Consider the following 20844-nt stretch of genomic DNA (forward strand, 5'->3'; position numbering starts at 1 on the left):
CCCAAATAACAGTGCCATTCAGTATGGTGCCAAGATAACAGTGTCATACAGTACAGTGCCCAAATAACAGTGCTGTACAGTATGGTGCCGAAATAACAGTGCCGTACAGTATGGTGCCCAAATAACAGTGTCATACAGTACAGTGCCCAGACAACAGTGTCATACAGTACAGTGCTCAAATGACAGTGCCATACAGTACAGTGCCCAGATAACAGTGCCATACAGTATGGTGTCAGATAACAGTGCCGTACAGTATGGTGCCCAAATAACAGTGCCATTCAGTATGGTGCCAAGATAACAGTGTCATACAGTACAGTGCCCAAATAACAGTGCCATACAGTACAGTGCCCAAATAACAGTGCCGTACAGTATGGTGCCCAAATAACAGTGCCATACAGTATGGTGCCCAAATAACAGCGTCATACAGTACAGTGCCCAAATAACAGTGCCATACAGTACGGTTCCCAGATAACAGTGTCATACAGTACAGTGCCCAAATAACAGTGTCATACAGTATGGTTCCCAGATAACAGTGTCATACAGTATGGTGCCCAGATAACAGTGCCGTACAGTATGGTGCCCAGATAACAGTGCCATACAGTACAGTGCCCAGATAACAGTGTCATACAGTATGGTGCCCAGATAACAGTGCCATACAGTACAGTGCCCAGATAACAGTGTCATACAGTATGGTGCCCAGATAACAGTGTCATACAGTACGGTGCCCAGATAACAGTGTCATACAGTATGGTGCCCAGATAGCAGTGCCATACAGTACAGTGCCCAGATAACAGTGTCATACAGTACGGTGCCCAGATAACAGTGTCATACAGTATGGTGCCCAGATAACAGTGCCGTACAGTATGGTGCCCAGATAACAGTGTCACACAGTATGGTGCCCAGATAACAGTGTCATACAGTATGGTGCCCAGATAACAGTGTCACACAGTATGGTGCCCAGATAACAGTGCCATACAGTACGGTTCCCAGATAACAGTGCCATACAGTACAGTGCCCAGATAACAGTGTCATACAGTATGGTGCCCAGATAACAGTGCCGTACAGTATGGTGCCCAGATAACAGTGTCACACAGTATGGGGCCCAGATAACAGTGCCGTACAGTGCCCAGATAACAGTGTCATACAGTATGGTGCCTAGATAACAGTGTCATACAGTATGGTGCCCATATAACAGTGCCATACAGTACAGTGCCCAGATAACAGTGTCATACAGTATGGTGCCCAGATAACAGTGCCATACAGTATGGTGCCCAGATAACAGTGCCGTACAGTATGGTGCCCAGATAACAGTGTCATACAGTATGGTGCCCAGATAACAGTGCCGTACAGTATGGTGCCCAGATAACAGTGTCACACAGAGCTGGCTCCTGGTTTATGGCTCTTGGTTGACAGAGTCCACAATCTTCTATTTACATTTTTCCTCCTTGCCTTCCAAGAGCTATAACTTTTTTATTTTTCGTAATGTACCAGGGTTTGTTTTTTGCTGTACATTTGTCATCACTATTTTGTGGTCCATGTGACTTTCTGATTTTTTTTTTACTTCATTTTTTGAGAGGCGAATGAGCAAAAAACAGTAAATCTGCCATATTTTAAAAAATGATGCCATTTACCATATTGGCTAAATATTATAATATTACGCATGCGACAGTATTAAACGTAAATATATTCATTCTTTAGATTATAATAATGTTCCGGGAAAAATATAGTGTTTTCTAAATAAAACACTTGCCTGAATTGGCCACATGCTGGCAACCGCCATTCCTCCGTACCTAAACAATTCTATACAGTGCTGCCAAATAATACACTGTGAATATAATAATAGGGATAAAAGCATGTGAAACCAAAGATTATAATAACTGTAATCATTATACAAAATGACATAATAATTAGAACATACCATAATAATTACATAATAATTTAAGAGCAATATACATTGCCTATGTTTGACATTTAGTACATTGTGCATGGAATGTTTTTTTTGTAGGATTCCCGTATAACATAGTCAATTGCTCTTATACAGTTAAGACAAAGGTATACAAAAATGTATAGGGACTGATAAAATAAAATTAAAGAAGAAAAACAGCAGTTCTTACAGTAAATTCTCAGAAATATAAAAAATACAGTCAAAATGCAAACTCATCTGAAACAGCAATAATGATTAATTCTATGTTATATTAATTATACTCCCGTTAGCACTTATTCACATATTGCAGTTGCGATGCGAGATTGTTATATGGCAAGCTACATGGTGATATCACATTGATATCAATGGATCTCACTAAACTTTAAATCAGGGGTACACAACCAGTGGCCTGGGTGCCACAAGTGGCCCAAGATGCCCTTTTGTGTGGCCCTCAACCATATGGATACAGAAATGCTTTTGTGACAGGTTGACTATATGGCTGACTGTAGAGGCAAGTACTAAGGGTGCATAGACATGTCTGGATGTCTCATACATCAGGAGAATGGGGTCTCTTGACCTGTTTGGCAGTTTAGAAAGGAGTATGAGAATTGGACACTGGAGGTTATGATAGTAGTGAGATGTTAGGCAGTAACCCATAAGCTCTGTTGTAGAAAGCCATGGGCATGCATGACCTCCTCCTTATTATGATATGTTCACACAGTTTTTTTTTACGAGGATTTAGAAGCAAATTTTACTACAAAATCCACATTTAAATAAGATATTGCTTCAAATATTCCTACTGGTGGTTTTAATGGGAAATGCTCAAAATAATGTGAAAAAGAAAGCAATGCAATATGGGAGCTTTTTATTATTAAAATTAATTGGAAGAGTATTTGATGCTTTATTTTACGTGAATTTCAGAGTATAATCTATTTCTAAATACTCGATAAAAAAATTTGGTGTGGCCATACCATTAGAGGGCTGATTGGTGGAGGTAGGTATAACTTGTTCAGTCATTCTGACAACCAACATCTGCCACCAGCGAGAGATGTGAAACCTCTATACACACTGGAGGGTCAGATGGTTATTATTATTATTATTTATTCCTTTTATTCCATGGCGCTTTACATGTGAATATTGGTTCCTCCAAAATATGGCCACCTTAAAGAGGTAGTCCACTTTTAGCTGGATTGTACTCGCCCTCTCCCACCACTGCTCAGGGCTCTGTGTTTTGGCTGCATTGGTGACATCACATCAACAGCTCACACCACCTCTGCAGCCAATCACTGATAGATAATAAGCAGGAGGACTTGCACCTATTTTTACCTGCAAACCTTCACTTACACCTCAGGTAGATAGATAGATGATAGCTAGCTAGATAGATAGATGAAAAAATAGGTGTGATAAACACCAGATAGATTTTGATGAATGCATAAATAGATGAATTAAAAAGCCACAGCAGTACTGTGTTCAGCATAGGGTGCAAACAAGATCCTCCAAGATGGCTTGCAAAGTCCCTCAAAGTATAAAAATAAAAAATAGAAGCAGGACTCCAGAGTAATAGTGAAAAATAGTGGTTTATATCACAGAGCAACATTTCAACTTTTGACCTGAAGCCTTCATCAAGCATTGCTTCTGTTCAGAGCCTGAAATGTTGCTGGGTGAAATAAACCACTATTTTTCATAGATAGATAGAAGTACAAAAGTATAGGTGCAGCACCAGCAAGGCAGCACTTCAAGGTCTAAACATATGAGTTGTTTATTGACCCATAGTGATGGTAGCAACATTTCGTTACAAGTGTGGAGAAAGGAGAAAGTTCCAGAAAGAAACTTCGCCTCCATCACTATGGGTCAATAAACAACTCTTAATTTTGGACCTTGAAGTGCTGCCTTCATATTTTTGGATATAGATAGACAGATAGAATGCTAGATAGCTAGATACTAGATAGAATGATAGATAGATAAATAATTGATACATATGAGATAGATATAAGAAAAATAAATAATATAATAATATCTAAATAGGAAATAGATATTAGATAGATAGATAAATAGATAGATAGATACTAGATAAAGACAAGCAGCACATTCCACACATAAAATAGCCAATATCCTCACAATATTTCAAAAAGGAATCAGGAGAAAGGTAGAAAGAGGAAAAATGAATGAATCAAAGTAGCACTGGTTCCATATAGTAACTGGTGCAAGTCCATAGGTTGTAAATCAGCTACTTTTGTATATAAATCCCCTCAAAACAGGCACCTTTTTATTTTTTTGTAAATTAGATAGATTTGAGATGGATAGATGTGAGATAGGTAGATCAATTTCAGACAGATGATGAAATGTATTGTTCTCACAGCATGAGATATAAAAATATTAATATAATGACAATAATTTTCTTAGTCTTGTAACAGAATGTATTTTTGTGTCATTTTCCATCCTGTTACAGTAATATGAAAAATTTGTAAAACAGTTTCAGAAATTTTATAAGCAAATTATTTCAGCTGGTTGGCTCAGATTGTTTTATAGTAATACTTGCAAAGTTATTTGCTGCAGATGCTGGTTATCAGTAATATTGCTGAAAAGTTTCTAAGAATCCCTATGGGTACAGCAATTAGAGGCCATTGTAGAATATTCTCAATCAGAGTTTTAACCTGAGATTTCATGTAATTATATCTAAAGTGACAGTTCATAGTTTAGCTGCAGTAAATTTTGTAAAAAAAAAAAAAAATCACAAGATTTTTAAATTGTTCTTACATTTTTATTTTTTTGCATATAATACAATACTATTATTAACAGAAATACCAACATTTATTGACTTTTTTCTTCTGGTGTTTTTTTCTTCCAGTATATATTTTTTTGCTTCTCTATTTTGATAATTTTATTTTTTCTGCATTCTATTCTTAAAATTTAGTATTCAACATTTTATAAATCTTAAATTGATCTTGCTTCAATTTTGCTACAATTTGGAACCTCACAAAAATGAATATGATCTGGAAGTAAACGCCTGCTGCACTGATTAGCATATTATTTAGTGCATTATTTATGTGAACAGTACTCATTCAAGTTTCCCACTTTATCACACAGAAAATAAGGTATATATAATGCAACTAAAGCCCATGGAGTGTAAAACTAGAAAAATACACATTTGGTATGGAGATGCATAACCATATATAACAATATGAAATATAATTTTTTACCTAAAATTAAAATGAAAAAAAAATAAATAATAATAATATATGAATCAAATAACCAATTCCTAGAAGTGGTTTTTAAATTCAGTAGTCACATAAATGATTAAAAAAATATAAAAAAATCAAATATAAAAATAACATAGGAAAAAAAATTAAGCTTTACAAACATTTAATTCACTGACAGAGGCAAATCACCGAAATCTCAAATCTAAATGTCAAGCTTCTAAATATAAACATATAAATTTATATACATATATATATAAATATATACAGATATATTTAGATAGATACTGTTTGTATATATATATATATATATATATATATATATATATATATATACATACATATATATTGGTATATCGATATACTGACACTATCTAACTATGTGTATGCATTTATTTATGTATACATATACACACACACACACACATATATATATATATATATATATATATATATATATATATATATATATATATGTGTGTGTGTGTGTGTGCAGAAGAATGGCTTGTGCACTAGTATAATCTGATGATGCCGGGAACATACAGATTTGTCCCTATGTGGTAGATGATGGGAGACACAGTGATCCCCTGTGTTATCTATACAAGGCGCACTTGCTAGCAGTAGGTGAGCGATGCAGATTATGTTGTATTTCAGAGGATTTTACATCGGAAGCGGTCGCATCGGATCGGGCAATCTCTAACCGATCAATTAAAATGATATTCAGAGGTCGGTTTTTACAAGCCTGGCAGGCATCAGTGCATAGCTATAGCTGCTCAACCCGTAGTCGCCTGCGACTTTCAGTACAATTACCGCACTGCCGCAAGATGCGTATGCGACTTCCCTGTGGGACAAAAGAAAAGTTATAGGCGATCTTGCAAAAAATCGGTGGATGCCGGATTCCCTGATGATCTTAAATTCCCTATCTTCAGCCCGGTCCTGGGGAAGTTTGCAGAGGTTTTCTCCCGAGGCTGCAGTGCTTTGCCCCCTTTCTGCCTTCTCTTCCCGCCTGGTATGCTGTTGAGAGGCGCCTTGTGCCAGGTCCCCCTCCCCCTTTTTTTACTTCCTGGCAGCTCTGTCACCTTCATCCCTTGTCGCAACCCTGTAATCTGAGCAATCCCACCCACCCCAGTCACCTCCTATACCGCACATCTCATTCCCAAGCAAAGCTTGCAACTGCCAGACAGGTGTCATCTGCCAAATGGAGGCTACCGGCTAACAAGGAGTTAAAGGGACACATTCTGGTGCCTAGCCAAGCTCCCTACAAGGGACTACTGCCCAGAGCCTGCACCCCCGGATAAGTGGAAGGATTGCAGTACTTTGGCTTTTTTTGCCTGCAGACTTCACCCCCTGCCCGGCCACTTTCATGCCAGTGACACTGATCAGAGAGAGGACTGTGCGGGGCACCATCAGGACAGACTGGGATCTCAGGTACAGCAGTGATCTGTGATGTGTGTGGCCAGGGCAGAACTTGTACCCATGCCCCATGATCATTCCTATCAGGTGAGTCCCACACTGGGCTGTCTAGTGTTGTTATCTGCATAGTGTTTCCTTGGCTGCCGGTGAGTAACAACCAATGTGTAAGAATTCCTCAGCTGATCTGGATGATGGTGGTTATCCCTGCAGTATATTGTATTGCATCTGTACACGCTTAGTGGTATTATGGATGGGGTTGATCCATTTATTTAAATACCTAGTATACACTAGAGTTGTGACATTTCCTGTAAATGTTACTTTGTATATGATGTTAGTTGTTGCTGCTGGTTACTTGTTACATACAGGAGATTCTTAAAGAGGTAGTTCACTTTTTTAAAAAGTAGATGATAAGGGCTGCATGTTTTAGAAAATAGGACTGATCATGATGTATCCTATTTATTACTATAGGACAATATGCCATTAATGCACATTGGCAAGTTGGGCAAGCCAAAAACTGTTAGAACGTAGTAAACCATAATAACTCCAAAGAGGGCAAACATTTTAATAATGAATAGTGAATAATTATTCGTGTGAACTATGGAAATCTTCACATGTAAGCTATTTTATTGTCATATTATATTGTGGATCTGACACCAGATTTCACAATGCTAACTAAATACATTCAGTTCATAAATCTCTCAGACCTGATGAGACTGGTATATTCACTCTGAAAATCAGTCAGAATCACTGTATAATCCTTTGTATCACTTTAATAAAATGCTTATTCTAGTTTGAGGATATTACATCTATTCTGACCTGTATTTTCACAGTAAGCATACCTGAATCTTCAGGTCTAATAGATTTATCTGGTAAGGTATACAGTTTGTATTGTGACATCTTGTGGCAGATACCTTGTAAGCTTTTTGAAGTGAACTAGTAATTAAGGCAAATTTAAATGAGCCAATAATGGGGAACAAATGTCAATAGATCACTTGTTCACCAATTATCTGCTTGTGTAAACGTGCCAGCAATCATCCAATGAACGAGCAAAATGCTTGTTCGACACATGGTTGGATCATTTATCCTGGCATTAAAATCACTGGCAGTCCTTGGCAGCACATTGTCCCATATAAACAGGAGATATACTGACGATAGTGATGATATTCTATATACACAGAACGATCATATTAACGATCGTTCTGTATGTGTGGAATTGTTGTCAGCCTGGCTACACAAGTGCAGTTTTTTTTTTTGTTTTTTTTTAGATATTCATAGTCACCAATAGTTCTGTGGGCATAGGCCTGTGACTCTTACTCATGCCACTGGAGACATAATTGTTTTGCAGTGATAGCCATATACCTCAGTCTGGCTAACAAAAATGATGCCGGTTAGGTCATCACTGCTCGAGATCGAACCCTCCGTATATATATATATATATATATATATATATATATATATATATATATATCAGCATCAATGGCAGTACCTAGCCTTCCGTGCTCTATTAAAATTGACATGTTTATTTGGTCTAAACCTCTATTTCACTAGGTGAGCAATTGCCAATACATGTATGTTCTATGGTTGGTAGGGCATGCTGTGAGTTGTAGTCTCCCAACAGCTGAGGGGCCATATTGGGCCTCATCCATCAGGTTTTTATACATCAGGCCCATTCTGTGTGTGTTTTGCTCACCTATTCTTGTAACGTTTCCTATGACTGTAGATTATATGTACAGTGGAGTCTGACAGTCTGCTGCCTCCAGTCTGCCCTGTATAGATTTATATTGATATTGTTTCTGCTGTTCCTGAGAGTTTGTATAACCAGGTAATAATCCTGTGCTCTATCCAAATATCTCCAGGGAAGCAATCTGACTAAACATTTAGCAAACACACAGATATAACAGGAAAGAAAGGCATTGTGTGGGGCAGAATCACTCTCATGTGTCACAGACTCCTATCTATGTATCAATCATAATCTGTTACATCACATGTTAGATAATTATTAGCAGAACGATTGCTCAGCAGACAGCTATCTCTCCCAACTCCCCCATACACAGGAGCACTCTGCTCAGCCCAGTGTGGCTGTATTCTCTATGGGGAGAATAAAGTAAGGGTGCATTTACATTTACTAATATTGCAGTGGTAAATGGTCATTTAATAGCCTGTTTAGACAGGCAGACCCCGCTTCAGATGTGCACAGAATGATCAGAAATAGATCGTTCAGTGCACATAGGCTGCCATTGTTCTCTGCAGCACAAGTCCTGTTTACACCGGACAATCAGCTGAGCTGCCGAGTACAATGATCTTTTGGGAGTTTGTCCAGTAATCAAGAGCTTGTTTACACTGCAGGGTATATGCATCTTAAGCGGCTGCCAGAAGCATCTGGCAGAGGCAAGGTGGCTCAGTGGTTAGCACTGCAGCTTTGCAGCACTGGGGTCTTGGGTTCAAATCCCACCAAGGACAACATCTGCAAGGAGTTTGTATGTTCTCCCTGTGTTTGCGTAGGTTTCCTCCAGTTTCCTCCCACACTCCAAAGACATACTGATAGGGTATCTAGATTGTGAGCCCCAATGGGGACAGCAACAATAACGTATGTAAAGCGCTGAAGAATATGTTAGCGCTATATAAAAATAAAGATTATTATTATATATGTATCCAAAAAACAAATAGATCAGATGATCCTTATGTCCTCCTACATAATTGGGGTACAGTTGGGAGGACTCCAAACACATTATATGGTTGGCAGATCGCCCCAAAATTGGCAGATTCAGATTACATTTATCTTATATGCAGGGATGCCTATCTATCTTACTATCATCTATCTATCTATTATTTATCTATCTCTCTCTTTATCATGTATCTCTCTATCATCTATCTATCTATCTATCTATCTATCTATCATCTATCTATTAATCGATCTCATATCTATCTATCCATATATCTATCTCATATCTATTTATCTATCTATTATCTATCTATCATCTATCTATTTGTCTATCTCGTATCAATCTATCTCATATCTATTTATCTATGTATCTATCTATTGTTTATCTATCATCTATTTGTCTATCTCATATCTATCTCTCATATCTATTTATATATCATCTATTCATCTATCTATCTATCTATCTATCTATCTATCTATCTATCTATCTATCTAATATCTATTTATCTACCTATCATCTATCTATCTATCTATCTATCTATCTATCTATTATCTATCTATCTATCACTATCTATCTATTATCTATCTATCATCTATCTATTATCTATCTACAGTACAGACCAAAAGTTTGGACACACCTTCTCATTTAAAGATTTTTCTGTATTTTCATGACTATGAAAATTGTACATTCACACTGAAGGCGTCAAAACTATGAATTAACACATGTGGAATTATATACTTAACAAAAAAGTGTGAAACAACTGAAAATATGTCTTATATTATAGGTTCTTCAAAGTAGCCACCTTTTGCTTTGATGACTGCTTTGCACACTCTTGGCATTCTCTTGATGAGCTTCAAGAGGTAGTCACCGGAAATGGTCTTCCAACAATCTTGAAGGAGTTCCCAGAGATGCTTAGCACTTGTTGGCCATTTGGCCTTCACTCTGCGGTCCAGCTCACCCCAAACCATCTCTCGATTGGGTTCAGGTCTGGTGACTGTGGAGGCCAGGTCATCTGGCGTAGCACCCCATCACTCTCCTTCTTGGTCAAATAGCCCTTACACAGCCTGGAGGTGTGTTTGGGGTCATTGTCCTGTTGCAAAATAAATGATGGTCCAACTAAACGCAAACCGGATGGAATAGCATGCCGCTACAAGATGCTGTGGTAGCCATGCTGGTTCAGTATGCCTTCAATTTTGAATAAATCCCCAACAGTGTCACCAACAAAGCACCCCCACACCATCACACCTCCTCCTCCATGCTTCATGGTGGGAACCAGGCATGTAGAGTCCATCCGTTCACCTTTTCTGTATCGCACAAAGACACGCTGGTTGGAACCAAAGATCTCAAATTTGGACTCATCAGACCAAAGCACAGATTTCCATTGGTCTAATGTCCATTCCTTGTGTTCTTTAGCCCAAACAAATCTCTTCTGCTTGTTGCCTGTCCTTAGCAGTGGTTTCCTAGCAGCTATTTTACCATGAAGGCCTGCTGCACAAAGTCGCCTCTTAACAGTTGTTGAAGAGATGTGTCTGCTGCTAGAACTCTGTGTGGCATTGACCTGGTCTCTAATCTGAGCTGCTGTTAACCTGCGATTTCTGAGGCTGGTGACTCGGATAAACTTATCCTCAGAAGCAGAGGTGATTCTTGGTCTTCCTTTCCTGGGACGGTCCTCATGTGAGCCAGTTTCTTTGTAGCGCTTGATGGTTTTTGCAACTGCACTTGGGGACACTTTCAAAGTTTGCCCAATTTTTCGGACTGACTGACCTTCATTTCTTAAAGTAATGATGGCCACTCGTTTTTCTTTACTTAGCTGCTTTTTTCTTGCCATAATACAAATTCTAACAGTCTATTCAGTAGGACCATCAGCTGTGTATCCACCAGACTTCTGCACAACACAACTGATGGTCCCAACCCCATTTATAAGGCAAGAAATCCCACTTCTTAAACCTGACAGGGCACACCTGTGAAGTGAAAACCATTTCCTGTGACTACTTCTTGAAGCTCATCAAGAGAATGCCAAAAGTGTGCAAAGCAGTCATCAAAGCAAAAGGTGGCTACTTTGAAGAACCTAGAATATAAGACATATTTTCAGTTGTTTCACACTTTTTTGTTAAGTTTATAATTCCACATGTGTTAATGCATAGTTTTGATGCCTTCAGTGTGAATGTACAATTTTCATTTTCATGAAAATACAGAAAAACCTTTAAATTAGAAGGTGTGTCCAAACTTTTGGTCTGTACTGTATATCGCATAATATATATATGCACACAAACAGCCATTGCAGCTTGCTAGGCAGGCTAGACTTATCTATTTTCCTTATGTCATCAAATGGCTCATATTCATTAACATCAAGATTTTGCATAAAATATGTTGTACATCATTTAGTAAATTTGGTCCATATTGGGACTCTTAGGCATCACCTTTTCTTCTAAGCACTTTCTCCAAACTCTCAGGGTAGGTATAAAAAGCATCTACAACATATCATTTGGTGCACACCGTGTTTTTATCATCTTTCTCACTAGTGTATGAAATCTGAAAACTGTGTATAGAATCTGTTATCAAGAGTGCACCATTCCGCAATGTGTGACCCATTTTCAAAGTAATATAGCAATGTTCTGCCATTCTGTACCTTCCAAGATTATAGGGATAAGTGAGGGTTTTTTTGTTGCTATTGTTTTTTATGGTACAGCAGTGCTTACATTTTTATGTTTTAAAAACTTTTTTTTTTGCATTATATTTTCGGCCCCTTGGGGAACTTGAGCCTGCAATCGTTTGATCACTTATACTGTATACTGCAATACCATAGTATTGCAGTATAAAGGAATATTCATGGTTACCTATGGAGATCAGCCTGTGGAGTTTTACAGGAGGCCCAAGATAGCAGCCAATGTAACGCATTGGCCGATGGGAGCCAGTGTTCAAACATTAATGCACTTTCCATTTAAACACTGCTGTCAGAGATTGACAGAGGCATCTAAATGGTTAACAGATGCTGCCAGTGCACAGCTCCCAGTGGCTGTACAGATATCAGCTATGCAACATAGCTAGCATCTACCACACTTGTGTGTGGATGGAGCTCAGGTCCTGAGCCCCCTTCACACTTGCAGACCCCTCACCAGACTGTTTTTATGTCTTGCGTTTTTTTTTGTTGAGGTTTTACCATTGGCAATCATGATTCTAGGGCTGGTTAAACATGTCTGACATTGATGGACTTAGTACAACCCACAATGTCTGACTGGCTGTGGGTCTCCTACAGACTCGGACTGACCCACCAAGGAGCGGGTGAATCCCCCGGTGGGCCCCTGTGAAGGAGTACTAATGAGCAGTACTAACATACTTGATTCAATATTTACCGAGAAAGGAATCAGCTAATCATTCATTATACAAACTATTTGTTTCAGATTACATGGAAGGAAAAGTAAATTTGTGTACTATGGTCAAGGTATTTATGATGTAGCTGAACAGTGGGCCCTTAGATTCAATCTTACTGGTGGGCCCTTGCCACTCCAGTCCAATACTGGTCTCCTAACACAAATTCAACTACATCATATATACAGTACAGACCAAAAGTTTGGACACACCTTCTCATTTAAAGATTTTTCTGTATTTTCATGACTATGAAAATTGTACATTCACACTGAAGGCATCAAAACTATGAATTAACACATGTGGAATTATATACTTAACAAAAAAGTGTGAAACAACTGAAAATATGTCTTATATTCTAGGTTCTTCAAAGTAGCCACCTTTTGCTTTGATGACTGCTTTGCACACTCTTGGCATTGTCTTGATGAGCTTCAAGATGTAGTCGCTGCAAATGGTTTTCACTTCACAGGTGTGCCCTGTCAGGTTTAATAAGTGGGATTTCTTGCCATATAAATGGGGTTGGGACCATCAGTTGTGTTGTGCAGAAGTCTGGTGGATACACAGCTGATAGTCCTACTGAATAGACTGTTAGAATTTGTATTATGGCAAGAAAAAAGCAGCTAAGTAAAGAAAAACAAGTGGCCATCATTACTTTAAGAAATGAAGGTCAGTCAGTGAGAAAAATTGGGAAAACTTTGAAAGTGTCCCCAAGTGCAGTTGCAAAAACCATCAAGCGCTACAAAGAAACTGGCTCACATGAGGACCGCCCCAGGAAAGGAAGACCAAGAGTCACCTCTGCTTCTGAGGATAAGTTTATCTGAGTCACCAGCCTCAGAAATCGCAGGTTAACAGCAGCTCAGATTAGAGACCAGGTCAATGTCACACAGAGTTCTAGCAGCAGACACATCTCTTCAACAAATGTTGAGAGGAGACTGTGCAGTAGGCCTTCATGGTAAAATAGCTGCTAGGAAACCACTGCTAAGGACAGGCAACAAGCAGAAGAGACTTGTTTGGGCTAAAGAACACAAGGAATGGACATTAGACCAGTGGAAATCTGTGCTTTGGTCTGATGAGTCCAAATTTAAGATCTTTGGTTCCAACCACCGTGTCTTTGTGCGACGCAGAAAAGGTGAACGGATGGACTCTACATGCCTGGTTCCCACCGTGAAGCATGAAGGAGGAGGTGTGATGGTGTGGGGATGCTTTGCTGGTGACACTGTTGGGGAGTTATTCAAAATTGAAGGCATACTGAACCAGCATGGCTACCACAGTATCTTGCAGCGGCATGCTATTCCATGCTATTCCTTGCGTTTAGTTGGACCATCATTTATTTTTCAACAGGACAATGACCCCAAACACACCTCCAGGTTGTGTAAGGGCTATTTGACCAAGAAGGAGAGTGATGGGGTGCTACACCAGATGACCTGGCCTCCACAGTCACCAGACCTGAACCCAATCGAGATGGTTTGGGGTGAGCTGGACCGCAGAGTGAAGGCAAAAGGGCCAACAAGTGCTAAGCATCTCTGGGAACTCCTTCAAGATTGTTGGAAGACCATTTCCGGTGACTACCTCTTGAAGCTCATCAAGAGAATGCCAAGAGTGTGCAAAGCAGTCATCAAAGCAAAAGGTGGCTACTTTGAAGAACCTAGAATATAAGACATATTTTCAGTTGTTTCACACTTTTTTGTTAAGTATATAATTCCACATGTGTTAATTCATAGTTTTGATGCCTTCAGTGTGAATGTACAATTTTCATAGTCATGAAAATACAGAAAAATCTTTAAATGAGAAGGTGTGTCCAAACTTTTGGTCTGTACTGTATATATTCATAAATCTCTTGAGTTTGGGTCAGGAGACCTGCAGCCATTCCAAATATCAGGGCTAGAAATGAGACTAGGAATGTCGGATGTGTGAAACTGTCCAAATGTGTGAAACCGGCCAATTCACGTGATTTGTCACAGAAATAAAAGAATTTAAAAAATGACTGAAAAAGGCAGATATTAAAAAATCTATGAGGCAAATTCATCATGAGAGTAAAATGTAAAATCAGTTTTGCTTGTGGTAACATTGCTGTTATTTACGCCAAATTTATCAAAGTGTCTTACAACGCTTGATAGTATTGGGATATCTTTAGAAATAACACTTCTGCCTAGAGATGCTTTTCAACTCTTTACGCTACTTCTCTACTGGAGCAATTACAATTTTTTTATCACTTAAAAAAAAATAAATTGCGACTCATCTGGCTTAGATCTTATTTGCAAAACTAACAATGACCACTTGCTCACCCTTCTTTTAAAAGTGGTGCGTGTGGTGTAAAATCATAAAAATTGGCAATCGTTTCTGCAAAAACTAAGTGAGATGAAATATTTGGCTTTTTGACACCACAAAATTGTTGGCAACAAAAAGTCTTAGCAAATTTCCCTAATAATTTGAAAATAATACTAAGGTAAAAAATCAGGAAAACTCATGGGCATTTCAAAAAAAAATTTGGACAAAAAAATAAAACAAGTCACTGCAGTTTCTATAAAGTTTTAAGTCAAAACCAGGAGTGGATTCAGAGGGAATGACACTCGGTGACACATGACACTTGACTACTACTCCTTACCGCTGGATCCACTTTTGACTGTTTCTGAAAAGAAAAATTGCATCAAAACTGCAGAGTTTAGAAATAAAAAACATCCATAGTTTAAAAATAAAATAGAGGTTTTGTCGGCCAAAGCCAAAAAAAAGGATTTGGCAGGGAGGAAAATCAGAAGTCCTTTCTTTATATTTCCCATTCCTTTTGAATGGCTCAAAATACTTTATTGGAATCCTCCTGTGTTCTTTTCTCAGGCCACTGTCACACAGCAGTATTTTGGTCTGCATTAATAAGGAGTGCCTGCAAAACACAGCCGTAAGCAGAAAGACAAACCTGTTTTGGAATTTATTTATTTTTCCATCTCTCTCTCCTTCCCTCCATCTCTCTTTCTCCTTCCCTCCCTCTCCCTTTCTCCTTCCCTCCCTCTCTCTCTCTCCCTTTCTCCTTCCCTCCCTCTCTCCCTTTCTCCTTCCCTCCCTCTCTCTTCTCTCCCTTTCTCCTTCCCTCCCTCTCTCCCTTTCTCCTTCCCTCCCTTTCTCTCTCTCCTTTCCTACCTCTCTCTCTCCTTCCCTCTCTTCTTCCCTCCCTCTCTCTCTTCCCCCGGAACTCCGAACATTGCAACAGACTTGGGGGGAAAGTCTATGTTCGGCGTTTAGCACCGTTTAGCCAAACTTTTAAGATCGGGTCCGCTCATCTCTAATTGTGGATATATTACAGAGTTAATTGCAGTGCCAATCCCTATTTCCATTATATTTGTCCATGCTATACGTTATACTTTATATCCCTAGTTCCCCAATCCACAAAGTCACTATCCTATTTCCTAACAAGAACATGTGAGAGTTTCACATTCCCTGTTATTTTGATGTCTAGTTCCCTTTAAACACCCAAAGTTGTGGCAAAGTGTCACATGTCTCAATGAATTATTTGCCAGTCTTGTAACATTTTGCCTCCCAGTGCGTTTAATCCTAATGGGAAACACTTAAGGCTGAGCAAGAGAAAGTTGCACTGTGTTACTATGGTTGTCTCCATGGATGCAAATGTAGCCGAGCGAGCGAGTAGGACACAGGTGAGGCCACGCCATATACAAGGGCTTTAATAACAGGCTTTACCAGCGCCAACCAGAGCTCATGACTGCGAGGGCTCTGCCATTTTTGAATAGTGGTGCAGTCTTGTTATCAATGAACACTGAAGTAGATATGTCAGTCTTGATCTTACAACCCGCTGGATATCATTTTTAGCAGATGCGCTCCTCTTAACACATCTGTTGGGCTATCCGTGCCCCGAGAAAATTAGCTACAATGTGCTCCAAGATTATTAAGGGTTCGTTCACACATCAAGTCATTTATCCTGAAGAGAATTCTCATTAAAATCCAAACCAAAATCTAGAATTTCTATATTTGTTTTTACTGTATAATCATGGATTTTGGTGCCACTATAGCAGCAGATTTCACTTTTAGTAACAAATGAAATTCATAGTGAAAATCCGTAATATTTCCACAATTGATAGTGTGACGCTCTCAGCCCTCACCCTGGGAAGTGGGGTTACTTGGAGCTGGGTCAGATGTTGGGGGGGTTGCAGTCGCGGCCCGGACCCGGTCCGTGCCCAGGGCGGTCACATAAAAGATTTAATGGGCTTTCAGGATTGAGTGGTAATTTTCTGGCTACGCCACCTACGGTTCCCGGTGATGGACACCAGCGCTGTTTCAGTCCACTGAGGCCGGTGTTACGGACAGCTAAGATTGGACGGCTCCCCGCAGGCGGAGCAGGCCTCAGGGCAGTGTGAGGAAGGATGGTGGGTGCAGTGCCGCACAGGAAATAACAGGCTGAAGCGGGGTGTGAAGTCATCCAGGGTTTTACTCACATTAAGATGAACTTTAGCCGCAAAGCTTCCCTCTGCTCCTCGCGGCGTACTGCGGCCACCAGGAAGGGGGGGTCCAGCACTTTCCAGATAGATCAGGAGCACCTGTCGAGACCCCTCTGGTGTGTGTGTTCCTCTCCTTGGTGAGTTCTCCCACTAAGTCTCCACTTGACTGTTTGTGTGGTTAGAACTAGGTGTAAGGCCGGGTCCCACTGGATGAACGCAGGTAGAGAGGTACAGGTGGCGTATGCCGCTCCGTCCGTATCCCTCCTGGGATCCACTAAGCCTCCGGGCTTTTCTGACAGAGACGTAAAGTAACAGAGTCAGATATCGGGGGCCGGTCACCCCTCTTGCAGCAGGAGTCCCTCTGGCTGGCCAGAGTAAGAAATAGAGGTGGCGTATGCCGCTCCGTCCGTATCCCCCAGGGATCCTTTTGCCTGTGGAGCCTGCCTTCTCCGCTCCCCTCCAGGCCTTCTTAGGTCTGGACCTTGACCGGGTAGAGGCAGTGGTTAACTCAGACCCGCTCCTCATCTCCAGGCCAGAGAAGGAGGACCGTGTATCTTCAGTCGGATGAGGCCTGTAGATGAACTCTGGTGGGTGACCACAATCAGAGACGGAGACCACTATCACTGATGAAGATCACAATCAAAGACCTTGAACTTAAAGGCCCCGTCACACTTAGCGACGCTGCAATGATCCTGACAACGATATGACCTGTCAGGGATCGTTGCTGTGTCGCTATGTGATCGCTGGTGAGCTGTCATACAGGCAGGCTCACCAGCGATCAGGGGAGCAGCAACATTGTGGAAAGAATCTTTCCACGATGTCCTGCTCCTGGTTACCAGCCTGCTGAAGCAGGAGCAGGCTGGTAACCATGATAAACAGCGGGTTACTAGGGGCACACGCCCACCTAGTAAGCCGTTGTTTTTCATGGTTACCACTCTGCTACGGTGAGCAGGAGGTTACCGCTCACTTTAGTAGGCTCGTAACCATGATAAACAGCGGGTTACTAAGTGCGCGTGCGCCCCTAGTAACCCGCTGTTTATCAAGGTTACCAGCCTGCTCCTGCTTCTGCAGGCTAGTAACCAGCCTGATCGCTGCTCCCGCTGGTCACACACAGCGATGTGTGCTGACCAGCGGGAGGGCAACGACCAAAAAAAGGTCCAGGACATTCTGCAGTGAACGTCATAAAGGGTGGTCCCCTGCTGAAGACCACCTTGAATGAACCAGAATGGAGAGCTGCTTTGTGCGAGCATCACTGAAAGGATATGTTCACACGACCAATGTCTCCACATCCGAAAAAAAAAAACGGTCTGATTATTCTGATCAGACTTTGATCAGAGTTTGATCAGAGTGGTATCAGTTTTTCTCGGACGTGTAAAAAAAAAAAAAGTTTCTCCACCTTCTCCATTCTGTCAGTCTGGGAAAATTAGACCGCACTCGGATGTCATCCGTGTGCAGTCCGTTTTTTTCTTTTTCAAAAAAGATGCATAGACTTACATTGCCGATTTTGATCCGGCACTTGGAACAAAATCAGACATGTCTCCAATTTTTTCCGCGGACCACTCAGTCCGAGAAAAAAATCGGACATGTACACAGCCCTATAGAATATCATAGGTATCAGCGCTATGCGTGAAAACCACCGATAGCACTCGTACGAGAAAATCAGTCATGTGCACGAACCCAAAGGGATATAAAGTGTAGTAGTGGGCAGCAAGCACTAAGCAATGAACAGGGCTGTGCTGTTCCGCTCTGTACATCAGTTATATCCAGTAACCGATGGAGCAGATATCAGATGATCAGTGAGGGTGGCGGGAGTCAGACCCCCACGATCTCATATTGATGAACTACCTTATAGGGAGGTCTTCAATATGTGAGTGCAAGACAATGCCTCAAACAAAATCTAAGAAAAGGTTCCCATGTTATACTTTTTCCCCAGGATTTTAATCTGAGCCGCTGCCGTTTACTTGATGTTTTTGTTGAATGCTGACTGTTTCCACAACACGTGGCCTTTTCTCCCACATTGTGTCCTGAGGAGGATGTCGGGAGAGTTCCGGCATGTTTCCATCTCCTCTAATGAATGAAGATCTTCAGTTGCTGAGCAGTGTTGTCATCACCGACCTGTCACTCAATCTCATTATTTTGGTAAACTTTCAAGTAATTGCGACCTATGTCAGGAAGAAAGTAAGTAATTGTAGACGATGTTTGTGTACAGATTACTACAGACATCAATATGGCTCCAGAAGAGCAGAGCATATAATGGGACAGTTTCATCATCAGTATTCTGACATTTACATGGGACTGCTCAGCTCTGCTATGCATGCAGAGAGGAGCATGATCATGATCTGAAGATTCTCCTGGACCACCAACAAAATGTAGAGTTTGTAAATAGTAATGAATATTGGGCAAATAGTGGGTCACAGTCACTACATTCAAAACTATCAATGGTCCGTCATCCAAAGAGATAAAACCTGCCCATGTTGAGCTCAGCAGCACTGAGGAGAAGCAAGGGCTGCTGGAAAATGTAGTTTTATCAGATAAGAATAGGTCTGCCCCTTCAGTTCTTTGAAGCTGCATATACAAAGGGGCCAATAGACATGAATAAAATGACACAAAAGTAGAAGAAAGAATCTTTATGTTGTGCTTGTGCTATATAATAGTCATACTGATACTGTGCTTAGTAAAAAATATTGCCATTGTGGGAATTACCATAAGAACAGACTGGCCCAGAAAAATGCCATGCAAGATATGTAACATCAGGAACACGTTTTATACAGTGGACTGAGAACTCTATAAGATTTCTATTTGATCGTCATTTGTGATCAGATTGTAGACTCCCACTATCCGTAAATCTGAATTTCTAACTTTTATCATTATGTTGTGTTTAGGTCTAAGGCCATGGCCCCACTATCAGTATTTGGTCAGTATTTGGTCAGTATTTTTTCTCAGGAGTGGGAGCCAAAACCAGGTGAGGAACAATCAGAAAAAGGTATAATAGAAACAAGTCACCAATTCTGCATTTATCACCCACTCCTGGTTTGTGGGCAGCACAGTGGCTCAGTGGTTAGCACTTTGCAACGCTGGGGTCCTGGGTTCAAATCCCACCAAGGACAACATCTGCAAGGAGCTTGTATGTTCTCCCCGTGTTTGAGTGAGTTTCCTCCAGGCTCATCGGGTTCTTCGCACACTCCAAAGACATACTTATAGGGAGTCTAGATTGTGAGCCCCAATGGGGACAGTGATGATGTCTGTAAATTGTCTGAATTGTAATGGTGCTATATAAATAAAAAGATTATTATTATTATTTTGACTCCCACTCCTGAGAAAAAATACTGACCGAATACTGATAGTGGGGTCGTGACCTAATAGCCTGTGTCGACTAATTTATCCTTTAAGAGTTGGGGCTCTGTTGGCAAACGACTGTAAATTCCTGGACAGTTTGTTAAATAGTAAACTTTTTTCCCTCTTGCCATGATGAAAAAAAATTATAACCTGATTCATGAAAGTGTTTACACCAGAAAATTGTAGTAAAATACTTTGAAAAGGCACAAAAATTTTTGGTGGAAACATTTTGTGACTTTTTTACTCGAGTTTCGGACAACTCTGCCAAAACGGGTGGAGCTGCGAAGGAGCCCGGTCTGGCATGGCAATGCCCACCCATCAAATTCATCAATAGTGCTGGTGTTTTTTTAACCAGAAGTGTTACCAGAAGCGTCAGATCTACAATGTACTACCAAGCTACAACTTTCTTCTTAAAGAGTAACCGGTATTTTAATATTTATTTCATGAATCAATAATAAAAATGAAAATAAGAAACTTTGTAATATATCTTATCAGAGAAATCT

At 40.3% G+C, this 20844-nt stretch overlaps 1 protein-coding gene across 4 annotated transcripts in view; it reads left to right on the plus strand.

Annotated features, from left to right (window-relative positions):
* Positions 1-6249: 6249 nt before the first annotated feature.
* TP73 (tumor protein p73) overlaps positions 6250-20844 on the plus strand; it is a 201833-nt gene continuing 187238 nt past the window's right edge. For 2 of the 4 annotated variants that reach the window (XM_073656504.1, XM_073656509.1), the window contains exon 1: positions 6251-6549. In XM_073656504.1, coding sequence (XP_073512605.1) covers positions 6485-6549 — 65 coding nt within the window. In that variant the 5' untranslated portion in view covers positions 6251-6484. Of the gene's footprint in view, positions 6622-20844 lie in introns of all 4 variants that reach the window. The other 2 variants (XM_073656505.1, XM_073656503.1) reach the window with 2 other exon arrangements.

The sequence above is a fragment of the Phyllobates terribilis genome, unplaced genomic scaffold, assembly GCF_046119375.1.
Source record: "Phyllobates terribilis strain yellow unplaced genomic scaffold, ASM4611937v1 Scaffold_12__6_contigs__length_324123572, whole genome shotgun sequence".
NCBI lineage: Eukaryota > Metazoa > Chordata > Amphibia > Anura > Dendrobatidae > Phyllobates > Phyllobates terribilis.